The sequence below is a fragment of the Lithobates pipiens genome, unplaced genomic scaffold (genome assembly GCF_037356315.1).
Source record: "Lithobates pipiens isolate NorthernLeopardFrog02 unplaced genomic scaffold, aLitPip1_a1.2 Scaffold_16, whole genome shotgun sequence".
In the NCBI taxonomy this organism is placed as follows: domain Eukaryota; kingdom Metazoa; phylum Chordata; class Amphibia; order Anura; family Ranidae; genus Lithobates; species Lithobates pipiens.
The window spans coordinates 400,781,125-400,793,847 of NW_027507748.1; the positions used below are offsets into that span (position 1 = coordinate 400,781,125).

At 41.3% G+C, this 12,723-nt stretch overlaps 1 protein-coding gene across 2 annotated transcripts in view; it reads right to left on the minus strand.

Annotated features, from left to right (window-relative positions):
- LOC143983071 (merlin-like) overlaps positions 1 to 12,723 on the minus strand; it is a 133,424-nt gene that overhangs the window by 38,845 nt on the left and 81,856 nt on the right. The window contains exons 6-9 of one of the 2 annotated variants that reach the window (XM_077482325.1): positions 11,762 to 11,830; positions 11,585 to 11,667; positions 8,897 to 8,972; positions 2,727 to 2,864 (exon numbers count right to left, since the gene is read on the minus strand). In XM_077482325.1, coding sequence (XP_077338451.1) covers positions 2,727 to 2,864; positions 8,897 to 8,972; positions 11,585 to 11,667; positions 11,762 to 11,830 — 366 coding nt within the window. The remainder of the gene's footprint in view (positions 1 to 2,726; positions 2,865 to 8,896; positions 8,973 to 11,584; positions 11,668 to 11,761; positions 11,831 to 12,723) is intronic. The other variant, XM_077482326.1, reaches the window with a different exon arrangement.

The following is a 12,723-nucleotide window of genomic DNA, read 5'->3' on the forward strand; positions in this document are numbered from 1 at the left end:
CAATTTAAAACTATCTGGCTGTAGGGGATTTTAAAGCATCGTCTGGCTATCTACTTACTCACTGCAACCTCATCTTTTAGATTTTATCAAAATATCAGGTAATATAACATGCTTTATTATGTATTTATTTATGTATTTTATTTATTATGTATTTTTTACTTACATTCTGCACTTGAAAAACTGTTTTCTCTAATATTGTGTGACATAAAAATTGGAAAAAAAATTGGAACTACCACTATTTTATTCATCAGGATGTCTGCTTTTAGAAAATATATAATATTTTGAAAGTTTTAAGTAATCTTCAGGCCCAAAATTATTTTTTACATGTGTGCAAATAAGGCTAAAATGACTCGGTTCTGGCAGTGAAAGGGTTAAATTGAGTTTAGCTGCATTTAGCCTTGATTGGAATTTCTAATCAGATCCTGGATACACAGAATTCTGTTCTCTGAAAACTAAGCCAAACTCAGCACAACTAAATTAAAGTAAACACTAAAACTGAAAGAAATCATTGAAACATCATTACCTTAATGCTAAAATAGCATTTACTGTATATGCATATAGAAATGTTCTCAGTTTGAATGAGGTTTAAAGTTGTAGTAATAGCATCAGAAAAGGAGCATTTACAAGTCTTTCCTTGGGAGTATCCCCAACCACATAACATAGCACAATCAATTTTCTTACAGCTAATGATTTCTAGACTTTCTTCACTTAGAATATCTAAAACCAGGGGTTGACAAATTTGTTTGGAATCTGGGAGCCAGCTAAAAAAGTTAGGAGCCAGGTCCGTGACGGCGATCTGGACCTGTCCCTGGCCTGACATGGAGACAAGTGAGGGGAAGATAGCCCCCAGCCCCCCACATATGAGATCACCTCTCATTGGACACACCGCTTGAGTGCTAAATGGCCGCTGTGATTGGCCATTTAGCATGATCTGTGATTTGCTGTATCCAAGGGACACGGCCAACACAGAACTTCCCCGATGTGCGCCCATGGCGGCGTTCAGAGGGGAAGTAAACAGGAGGATGTCCAGGGACGCCCTCCCGGCAATTGGTGTCCGTGCTGTAGACATCTTTTGTCTATAGCGCGGGCACGAAGTGGTTAACAAAAGAATGTGACTTTTATTTCCGCCATGTTCCCGCTTCTTAACGTCATATCCCCGCTAAGGGTTAGATCAGGTCCGCCTGAAAAACTGACAGGTGAACCTGATCAGACAGCCCTTGTGAAAGGGGTCAAGCAGGGAGGATTACAAATAATATTTTTTTTTTTCCCTTAATTAAAATATTTTTTTTTACTTTTTACAAAAAAAATTAATAATAATTAAATAATATATATATATATATATATATATATATATATATATATATATATATATATATATATATATATATATATATATATATATATATATATAATATTTAATTATTATTATTATTTTTTTTTTGTAAAAAGTAAAAAAAATTATTTTAATTAGGGGAAGGAAATGGGCGGGCAGTGAAAAACAGTCAGGGAGCTTCACTCCATTAGGAATTATCATTATTGGAATAGGGTGTAATTTCTACATCCACCACAAGATGGCGCCAGACTACCGAAAGATTTTAGTAGGCCGCAAAGCCGCGGCCTCAATTACTGGCCGGCGCGGCCCGATGGAATTGCGCGGCGGAGTTCGGGGTCCAAATGGAGACAGGATACCCCAGCAGCGTTGCCCCAGTCGCCAGGACACGAAATCTAGGCGCAAATGCGACCTGGCGACCGGGGTTTGTCGAGCCCTGTCTAAAACAATAGTCTAACAGATATTCATTAGATTTGGTTTTGCCTTCCTGTCCTGGACTATAAGGCTGGATTCACACCTATGTAGCTTTAGTGCTTTTTGCATTTTGCAGATTTGCACTACAGTCCATTTAACATGGTTTCCTATGGAACACGTTGCAAATCTGCAAAATGCCAAAAGCACTAAAAATGCATAGGTGTGAATCCAGCCTATATGTAGGCATTTCTGACATGCAAAACCTGATTGACACCTGTTTAGGTAAATTAAATAACAATCTCTGTAGATATCATTACAGTAAAAGAATAACATTAGTAAGTAGATTACTTCAAAACATCATTATTAACAAAACTATTTTTCATGCTAGAAACTAACTACAACTGCAGTTAATGCAGGACTATAAATTGTAAACCTTCACGGTTTTTCACCTTAATGCATTGTATACATTAATGTAAAAAACCTTTTGTGCTGCAGCTGCCCCCCAGATCCCCCCCCCCCTTTTCATACCTTAGCTGGATCGTTTAATCAACAGAGACAAGCCCAGCAGCTCCAGCCGCTGTCTCGGGTCTTCATTGGATAGACTGATAGCAGCAGAAGCCATTGGCTCCTGCTGCTGTCAGTCAAATCCAGTGACACAGGAGCCAGGGGAGTCAATGGGCGTAACAGGACTCTGGAGCAAGCCTGCACAAGTGCCTCCATGGATTGCAGCTCTCCATGGGAGCACTCTAGAAACGGAGTAGCCAGGAGCGCCACTGGGGGACCCCAGAAAAGGAGGATCTGGGCCACTCTGTGCAAAACCCTTGCACAGAGCAGGTAAGTATGACATGTTTGTTTTTTTGTCTTTGTTTTGTTTTTTAAACAAAGCTTTACAATCTCTTTAGGCATTAATGGTTCCCAATAGCATTTGTAAAGAAAACTTTACTGAACTAGTATACTGTCCCCACAATACATGTTAACTCACTTTCTTGTCATCATATGAAATGTTTCTGATGTCACCCCATTTAAATGATTCCAATGGTGTTATTTTGTTATCTTTACTATATATATGGATTCCTTTAGCATCCACTCCAAGAAGGATATCCGAGTCATTTTTGGCCAGCTGGAAATGAATAAAAAAAAATTGCGTTCAATATACTCTATTCCCTTTTTCCCCAAGAACTAACATGTTAAATACAATCTATATTGCCACCATTACTTTCAACCTTTAAATATAAATTGTTATGATGTGTATTCATTTTGCAAACTTTTGCAGTAAGCAAATATAGCCTATATAATGCTTTACATAAGTATTCACCTTTGATACAGGACGTCCCCGGGTTACAAACAAGATGGGGTCTGTAGGTTTGTTCTTAAGTAGAATTTGTTTAAGTCAGAACTGGTACATTTTTTAAATGTAGCTCCAGCCAAAAAAATAATTTTTAAGCTTTTTGGATAGCATAGGGAAGGGTTAACAACCCTGTAATATTTGTTTTGCTGTCTGTGCCCCTGTTCAGATGATTTCACCTCACTTTCTGTCCCAATGACAATTGGATTTTGAAAATTTTGGGGTGTTGTGGAAGCAAGATTTGGTGATAAAGCTTCAGTGGAGACAGATTTTCCCATAATAACTCTTACAGGAGTGAATTTCCCTTCCTATGGGTAGATTTCCTCTCACTTCTTGTTGTCTCCCTCTGGTTTGTAAGTATGAGTTGTTTGTAAGTCAGATATTTGTAACCTGCGGACCGCCTGTATATATTTATTACATACTGTACAGTGGATATAAAAAGTCTGCACACCCCTGTTAAAATGTCAGGTTTCTGCGATGTAAAAAATAAAAGAGACAAAAATAATTTCAGAACTTTTTCCACCTTTAATGTGACGTATAAACTATACAACTCAGTTGAACACCCTTAAACTAATACTTTGTTGAAGCACTTTTGGATTTTATTACAGCACTCAGTCTGTTTGGGTATGAGTCTATCAGCATGGCACATCTTGACTTGGCAATATTTGCCCACTCTACTTTTGCAAAAACACTCCAAACCTGTCAGATTGCGAGGGCATCTCCTGTGCACAGCCCTCTTCACCCCACATATTTTCAATTGGATTCAGGTCTGGGCTCTGGCTGGGCTATTCCAAAACTTTAATCTTCTTCTAGTGAAGCCATTCCTTTTGCTGATTTGGATGTATGCTTTGGGTCGTTGTCATGGTGAAAGATGAAGTTCCTCTTCACGTTCAGCTTTTCAGCAGAAGCCTAAAGCTTTTCTGTCACTATTGACTGGTATTTGGAACTGTTCATAATTGTCTCTACCTTGACTAAGGCCCCTGTACCAACTAAAGAAAAACAGCCCCCAAAGCATGATGCTGCCACCAACAAGCTTCACTGTGGGTATAGTGTTCTTTTGGTGATGTGCAGTGTTGTTTTTGCACCAAACATATCTTTTTTTTTAAATGGCCAAAAAGTTCAGCCTTGGTTTCATCAGACCATAACACATTTTCCCACATGCTTTTGGGAGACTTCAGATGTACTTTTGCAACATTTAGCTGTTTTTCTTAAGAAAAGGCTTTCGTTTTGCCACTCTACCCCATATGTACCACACAGCCAGTACTTGCCAGATATTCCTGCACCTCCTTTAACCACTTCAATACCGGGCACTTAAACACCTTCCTGCCCAGACCAATTTTGAGCTTTCAGCGCTGTCGCACTTTGAATGACAATTGCGCGGTCATGCTACACTGTACCCAAATGAAATTTTTATCATTTTTTTCCCACAAATAGAGCTTTCTTTTGGTGGTATTTGATCACCTCTGCGGTTTTTATTTTTTGCTAAACAAATAAAAAAATACTGAAAATTTTGAAAAAAATAATGTTTTTTTTTTGTTTCAGTTTCAAAACTTTGCAAATAAGTAAGTTTTCTCCTTCACTGATGGGCACTGATGGGGTTACACTGATGGGCAATGATAAGGCGGCACTGATGGGCACCGATGAGGTGGCACCAATGAAGTGGCACTGATGAGGTGGCATTGATGGACACCGATATGTGGCACTGATAGGCGGCACTGATGGGTGGCACTGATGGGCGACACGGATGGGCACTGATAGGTGGCACAAATTGGCACTGATAGCTGGCACGGATTGGCATGGATGGGCATGGATAGGTGGCACAGGTAGGCATGGGTTAGTCGGCACAGGTGGGCATGGGTAGGTGGCACAGGTGGGCATGGGTAGGCGGCACAGGTGGGCATGGGTAGGCGGCACAGGTGGGCATGGATGGGCACTGATAGGTGGCATGGATGGGCACTGATAGGTGGCATGGATGGGCACTAATAGGCGGCACAGATGGGAACTGATAGGCGGCATTGTATTATAATATATTGTACTAATGGATGCCAATCAGTGCCAATCAATAATGCATGCCAATCAGTGATGCCCATTGTGGGCACTGATTGGCATCCATTATGGGCACTGATTGGCATCCATTGTGGCACTGACTGGAATCCCTGGGGGTCTAGGGTGGCATACCTTGTCCTGGGCATCCCTGGTGGTCTGGTGGCGTCCCTGGTGGTCCAGTGTGGGCATCCTCGGGGGGGCTGTGCTGATAATCGATCAGCACAGACCCCCCCTGTCAGAGGAGCAGCCGATCGGCTCTCCTCTACTCGCGTCTGACAGACACGAGTGAGGAAAAGCCGATCACCGGCTTTTCCTATTTACACTGTGATCAGCCGTGATTGGACACGGCTGATCACGTGGTAAAGAGTCTCCGTCGGAGACTCTTTACCGAGATCGTAGTTGCCGGGTGTCAGACTGACACCCCGCAACAACGACCGCCGCGATGCGCGCCCCCGTGGGCGCAGCGGCTCATAATCCTGATCTCGTCATATGACATCCGGTCAGGATTATGCAACCACTTTGCCACCGTCTATTTGTTATAGGGCGGGCGGCAAGTGGTTAATGTTGCTGTAGGCCTCTTGGCAGCCTCCCTGACCAGTTTTCTTCTTGTCTTTTCATCAATTTTGGAGGGATGTCCAGTTCTTGGTAATGTAACTATTATGCCATATTTTCTCCACTTGATGATGACTGTCTTCACTGTGTTCCATGGTATATCTAATGCCTTGGAAATTCCTTTGTACCCTTCTCCCGATACCTTTTTAACAATGAGATCCTTCAGATGCTTTGGAAGTTCTCCGCAGACCAAGGCTTTTGCTGTAGGATGCGACTAAAAAAATGTCAGGAAAGACCTACTAGAACAGTTGAACTTTATTTGGGGTTAATCAGAGGCACTTTAAATGATGGCAGGTGTCTACTGACTCCTATTTAACACGAGTTTGAATCTGATTGCTTAATTCTGAACACAGCTACAGCCCCAGTTATAAGAGAGTGCGCACACCTACAGTATGCAACCACATTATTTACAATTTTTTTTACCTCCCCCCCCCCCCCAAGAGATTTCAGTTTGTTTTTCAATTGAGTTGTGCAGTTTATAGGTCACAATAAAGGTGGAAAAATGTCTGAAATGATTTATCTTTGTCTCTTTTTTTACATCAAAGAAACCTGACATTTTAACAGGGGTGTGTAGACTTTTTATATCAACTGTATGTGTTCACCCTCCTGGCTGTGACATCCCTAAATAAACTCTGCCGAATCCAACTTCTTTCCGAAGTAAACTGGAACCCCCATGTGTACAATAAAGTGGAATATAATCTCCAAATAAATACATTTGTTTCTGGAAGGTTCCTTTTTTAGGAGACCTAACCAGAAACAAGACCAAGTGTCTCTGAACCTCTGCTGTGTTGGGGCAATGACTCTTCTTGCTGAGCTACCTGGAATATAGGACAGTTCCTAAGAAAAATTCAGTGATCCTGTCTTGAACCTGGTTTGTCTTGAACCCTGAACTCTTTGCTCCTCCAATGAATTTCCTGATTTAAGCCCTGCCTCTGCACTTCCTGTTTGCCAGAATATTGTGCTCTCTCCATCCAGTATCTCGCTCCTGTCTTCCCTGCTGCCACCCATATTTTGCTACCACTCGTTATCGACCTTTGGCTTGTTCCTTGACTACGCTTCTGCCTGATCCCAACCTGCAACTACTCGTTACTGAACTTTTGGCTTGTTTACTGACTAGGCTTCTGTTTGATACCTACCTGCTTATTCGCTGCTGCACCCTAGCTTGCTCACCTCCTGGTGGGGTAATCCTAAGGATCTGGTACTAACACGCAGGAAAAATCCATCTTCACCATCATGAGCTTTGGTGAACACTGGTTAGTACATAGACTCCGCACCTCAGGTGTGCCTGCGTCATTCACCAGGGTTCTGGTTGGTCATAGTTCCGCTACTGCTACAGCAACTGGTCTTCAAGCCTGACTCCTGATCATGACACCAAGTAGCTATCAAAACATGTTTGGGTTAAAAAAAAAACATCCAAAACTTTAGACATGCAGAGTGGACCATTAAATGCATTATTTTTTAAAAAAACTGAAAGAATATAATATAGGTCCCCTGCTACTATGCCTAGTGAAGACTTTCTAATAAAACTAAGAAATTGGGCATCAGGAGGGCACCAGTCAAAGAAGCAACCAGTAGCATACTGCTAACTTTCAATAAGATGCAAAGATCTACAGCTAAAATTGTATTAACCATCCACAGGAATACTGTCATTTAGATGTTCCACAAAGCTGAGCTTTCTGAAGCGGGAAGATAAAAAAAAAAAGCCACTGTTAAAAAACTCACATCAAATCCCATTTGCTGGTTGACAAAATTATTGTGAGAGACAGAGCAAGCTTGTGGAAAAAGATTGTTCATGAGACCAAAATAGAGCTTTTTGTTCTTCCTATAAATTTTGGGAAAAGCCAAAACCGATAGCCACCCTGAGAATAATATCTACACAGTGAGGAATGGTGATGGGAGCATCATGTTGTTAGCATGCTTTTAATTGGCAGCAATTGGGAAACTGGTGAAGACTAATGGCAAAATAGCTGGAGAAAAAATATGGGGCATCCTGTTTTAGCATTCAAAACACCCGAGACCAGTGGCGGTGCATCCACCACTCCTAAGGAACAATGGAGAGATTCATGCAATGCATGAATCTGTCCATGGGTGCAGCTTCCACCCCCTATTCAGACTGTTCAATCAGGAACAGTCTTCATGAAGATGGCCGGAGGGCCCGAAGTCCTCTAGTGGGCCCTGTGCTCATTACCAGACCCTACTCTGGTGTAGTGGGTCCTGGGTTCCTTCTGGTGCCCGACCTCATGTAGCGAGAGTATGCAGCCAGTTCTTGGAGGATGAAGGAATTGATACCATTGAATGGGCCCCCATGCTCACCTGACCTAAATCCAATAGAACACCTCTGGGACATTATGTTTCAATCCACCTGACACTGCCAGGTTGCGCCTCAGTCTGTTCAATAGCTTAGTGATGCCCTGGTCCAGATCTGGGAGGAAATACCCCAGGACACCATCCGTCATCTCATTAGAAGCATGTGGGGGCCATACAATTCTGAGTTGCTGCAATTAAATTTCAGCAAAATGGACTAGCCTGCTGCATCATTTTTTCACTTCGATTTTCGGTGTATCTTTGAATTTAGCCCTCTGTTGAAAAATTTTATTTCCATCAAACGATGTGGCATTCTTTCGTTCCTAACACATTACCCAGTCCACATCAGTATAGATATCCTGTATGATATTTGTCCCCATTGAGATCTGATGTGTTTTCAAAGTGTTCCTTGAATTTTATGAGCAGTGTATATTGCAGGTCAATGCCTGGATAAGAATTTAGCTTGAAACAGCTTTCAAAGGAGCTAGAGACATGGGGGGTTATTTACAAATGGAAAATCCACTTTGCACTGCAAGTGTACTTGAAAGTGCACTAAAAGTGCACTTTCAAGTGCAGTTGCTCTATATCTAAGGGGTAGATCTGAAATGAGTGGAAGCTCTGCTGATTTTATCATCCAATCATGTGCAAGCTAAAATGCTGTTTTTTATTTTCCTTGCATGTCCCCCTCGGATCTACAGTGACTGCACTTCCAAGTGCACTTTCAGTGCACTTTGCTTTGCACTTGCAGTACAAAGTGGATTTTCCTTTCGTAAATAACTCCCATGGTCATTTATATAACCTTTGTGGTATGTTTGTTTTTAAAAAATGAAACATGCATTACTCACTGTGATGGGAAAATAGTTCACACCATACATGTCCAAGTCTTGTGCAATTTTTAAATAATTCATCTCTGCTTCATCCCTACAAAATGTTAACATTGTATATATCATTAAATAGAACATACTTAAACAAGAATCTGTTTGTTATGATTAGTGTAGTATTCAGACAAATCCCAAACAAAAATCTGAATTGTATGAAAGTGTATCCAAACCCAAAAAACAAAATGTAATATTTTGCAGATTGCCAGTCCTTAGAGTCGGTGGCTGTATTCGTTTTCATTCTTTTATGGGTTGTTTTCCTTTGTTTTAAAATTTGTGAGATTTCAGTTCATTGTACAGCTACAAATACAAGCACACAGGATTTGTAGCAGTATTAACAGAATTTTTACTTGCAGAAGATCTACTTAGTTTGAAAAATGAAAACTATGGCTGTTTAGACATGTGTGGTTTGTTTTGTACGAATAGAAAATTCGTACGAATTTCCAAAAATTCGTTAATTCGGAAGCATCCGAAATATGAATTTCTATGCTTCCAAATTGTATACGAAATACGAAATTTAGTTGACGAATTTCGGATCCAAATTCCGTTACAACAGAAACGTGACTGGTATTTTGTTGACCAATCAGAGGTTTTCTTCTGCTGCTGAGTGAGGGTTGGGAAAATTACCTTTTTTAATATGGGAGTGGGAGACTGGTACTGGTAGTCGATGGGAGATTCAGAATTGGACAAAATAAGAATGTTCGTTAATATCGTTTTATTATTGTCATAATAATTACGATTATTCGTTATAATGAAGTTAAGAACCCAGGAAGTCAGCACAACACGGGGATGGTGGGAGCCCCTCATAATGAGCACAGCACAGGGATGGTGGGAGCCCCTCATAAGGAGCACAGAAGGGGTACAGCCCCTGGAGGAAGTCAGCACAGCAAAGGGATGGTAGGAGCCCCTCGTAATGAGCACAGCAGGGGTACAGCCCCAGGAGGAAGTCAGCACAGGGATGGTGGGAGCCCCTCATAATGAGCATAATGAGTCAACCACTGCCATATTGAGAAAGGTATTTTTTGCTTTTTAAATCCATCATAATGAACGTTCATAACTGTTACGAAAAGTTAACGAACCTAACGAAAATTCGTATTCCGTAGGAATCCAAATTGAATTTTGGACACAAATTACGAAATACAAATTAACAGCTAATACGGAACAGAACGAAACAAAACAAATTTATTGACAGCGCACATGTCTAATGCTGTTTTCACATCTTCGGCGGCACAGTGGTGTAGTGGGTAGCACTCTCACCTAGCAGTAAAAAGGGTACCTGGTTCCAATCCCAACCATGACACCACCTGCCTGGAGTTTACATGTTCTCCCTGTGCCTGTGTGGGTTTCCTCCAGGTACTCCAGTTTGCTCCTACACTCCAAAGACATGCTGGTAGGTTAATTGGCTTCTGTTCAAAATTGGCCCTAGTATATGAATGGGGACCTTGGATTGTAGGCTACTTGAGGATAGGGACTGAAGTGAGTATACAGGGATGGGGACAATTTTAGACTCAGGATGGACTGGTATATTTATTCAACCTTACTAACTATGTAACTATGTAACATGGAATAATTGTAAAGCTTCAATTTATTAAATTTTTTGTTAGATTAGGTAAACTTTATATATTGTTTGCTGTATTTGTACCATTGTTTCATTCCTTTTGCTGTTTGGCTTATTCATATTTTCTTTTGCCGTACATTTTTATTAAATATCTGCTACATTACCAATCAGGAAAACTCTGGAGCAGTGGTCTCCAAACAGCGGCTTTCGGGCTGGATGTGACCCTTTGCTTTCCTTTCTCCAGCCCTTGAGGCACCATCCACTGCACAACAATGAGGGGGCACTCTTCCTTCCACTAACACTAGTGTTGGGGCACTATTCCTCCCACAGACACCAACAATCAGGCACTATTTCTCCCCTAAATACCAACAATGGGGCACTAATCCTCCCACTGATATCAACTGATATCAACCATTGGGCACTATTCCTCCCACTAAAACCAATGACTGGACATTGTTTACTGCCACTGATGCTGGGGCATGTTCTACTCCCACTGGCCACAGTCTGGCCCTCCTAAAGCCTGAAGAACAGTCAATTGGCCCTTTGCTTAAAAAGTTTGGAAACCCCCGATCTAGAGCATGTTGGATCTTTCTTAAAGAATCTAACAATGGAATACTTCCTGGTCCATTTTAGCCTGCTGTCAGGGCCTGGGCTCACCTCTTCCTTCTCAAAGCTGGCCGCTCAGCTGTCGGCTAATTGCCAGCTCCTATCTCTCCACAGTGACTCACCTGTTGATGATATCCTGCTCGTCAGTCCTGCCTACTTAAGCCGTCCAGCCCAGATGATCTCTGCTTTCGCCTTAGTCACATCTCTAGAGGCGCTCTCCTGTGTTCCTGTTAAAAACTTGCTTGGCTGACATTCCTTCTGGCTCCAGATTCTGCTTGCTGTTCTACTACGCTCATCTCTGGCTCCCTGACGTTTTTTCTTGTCTGACTATCCAATCCGGTTCCTGAACTCTGACTATGTTTTGACTATGTTTAGCTTATTATTATTATTATTATTATTAATAAACAAGTGTGTTCTAACTGTACTTCTGTCTCTGATTCATGGTTTCTGACACCTGCCTCATTGTAATTGTTACTCAATGTTATTCATACCTAGAAATTCCTCTGTGACCTGCATGCACAGCTGTTATTTTGTCCTGCCACATTTCTGATGTCATCTGATATTGTTGCAGAACCTAAAAAAAACAAAACATATACTTTATCGGAAAATAAAGACTATAACTATTTTACCGATCAATTGCACAGTGACAATAACAGTATTATACATACTCGTTTAGGCAACAACTCATCTTGAGATAAAAATCCAGGCTGGTGTATGTTAGGGTTATAGTCACCATACTGTAAAAACAAAAACAGTGTGTTATATTATTAAAAGACCTGAAAAAATACTTGGTAAAATCAGTCTTTTCTTGAACATAGTGTTTGAGAAAAAATGATGCTTAAAAATATGCATGAAATTAATATTATTGCTAATATGTCCATATCTAGTGGGAGGATTAGTGAATAGGAGATATTTTTTAGATATCGGCCAAGCCCCAGTCTGCCAATTCTTCAGAGGTACGAGATTTTCCCTTCAAAATAGAGAAAAAGAAAGTGTGGTGCTAAGAAGCATGCTCCCCAGGTGTAGGAGCAGGACTTTGATATAATATACAATATACTGTATTGACATAAGTTTGTGAATGCCTATCACATCTATATAAGCTTGTTGGACATCATATTCCAAAACCATTATTATTATTATTATTATTATTATTATTATTCACAATTTATATAGCACCAACAGTTTACGCAGCACTTTACAATGTATAGGGGGGACAACACAATTACAGTACAATACAAAAGGTACAGGAGGGCCCTGCTTGTAGAGCTTACATTCTAAAGGGAGGGGGTGGTGGTACAAAAGGTAATAGCTTCAGAGAATGATTTGATGGGGGTTTGGCTCGGGGACAGTTAGGTGGGTGTGGGATAGGCTTCCCTGAATAAATTAGTCAGGGAACTCCTAAAGGTGGACAGGGTAGGGGCTGATCGGACAGACTGGGGTAGGGAGTTCCAGAGGATGGGAGAGGCTCTAGAGAAGTATTGAAGGCGAGCATGAGAGGAGGTAACAAGGGAGCTAGAAAGCAGGAGGTCATCGGAGGAGCGGAGGGGACGATTTGGGCGATATCTGCAGATGAGGTTGGTGATGTAGATGGGGGTGATGTTGTGGATGGCTTTGTATGTTATGGTTAGCA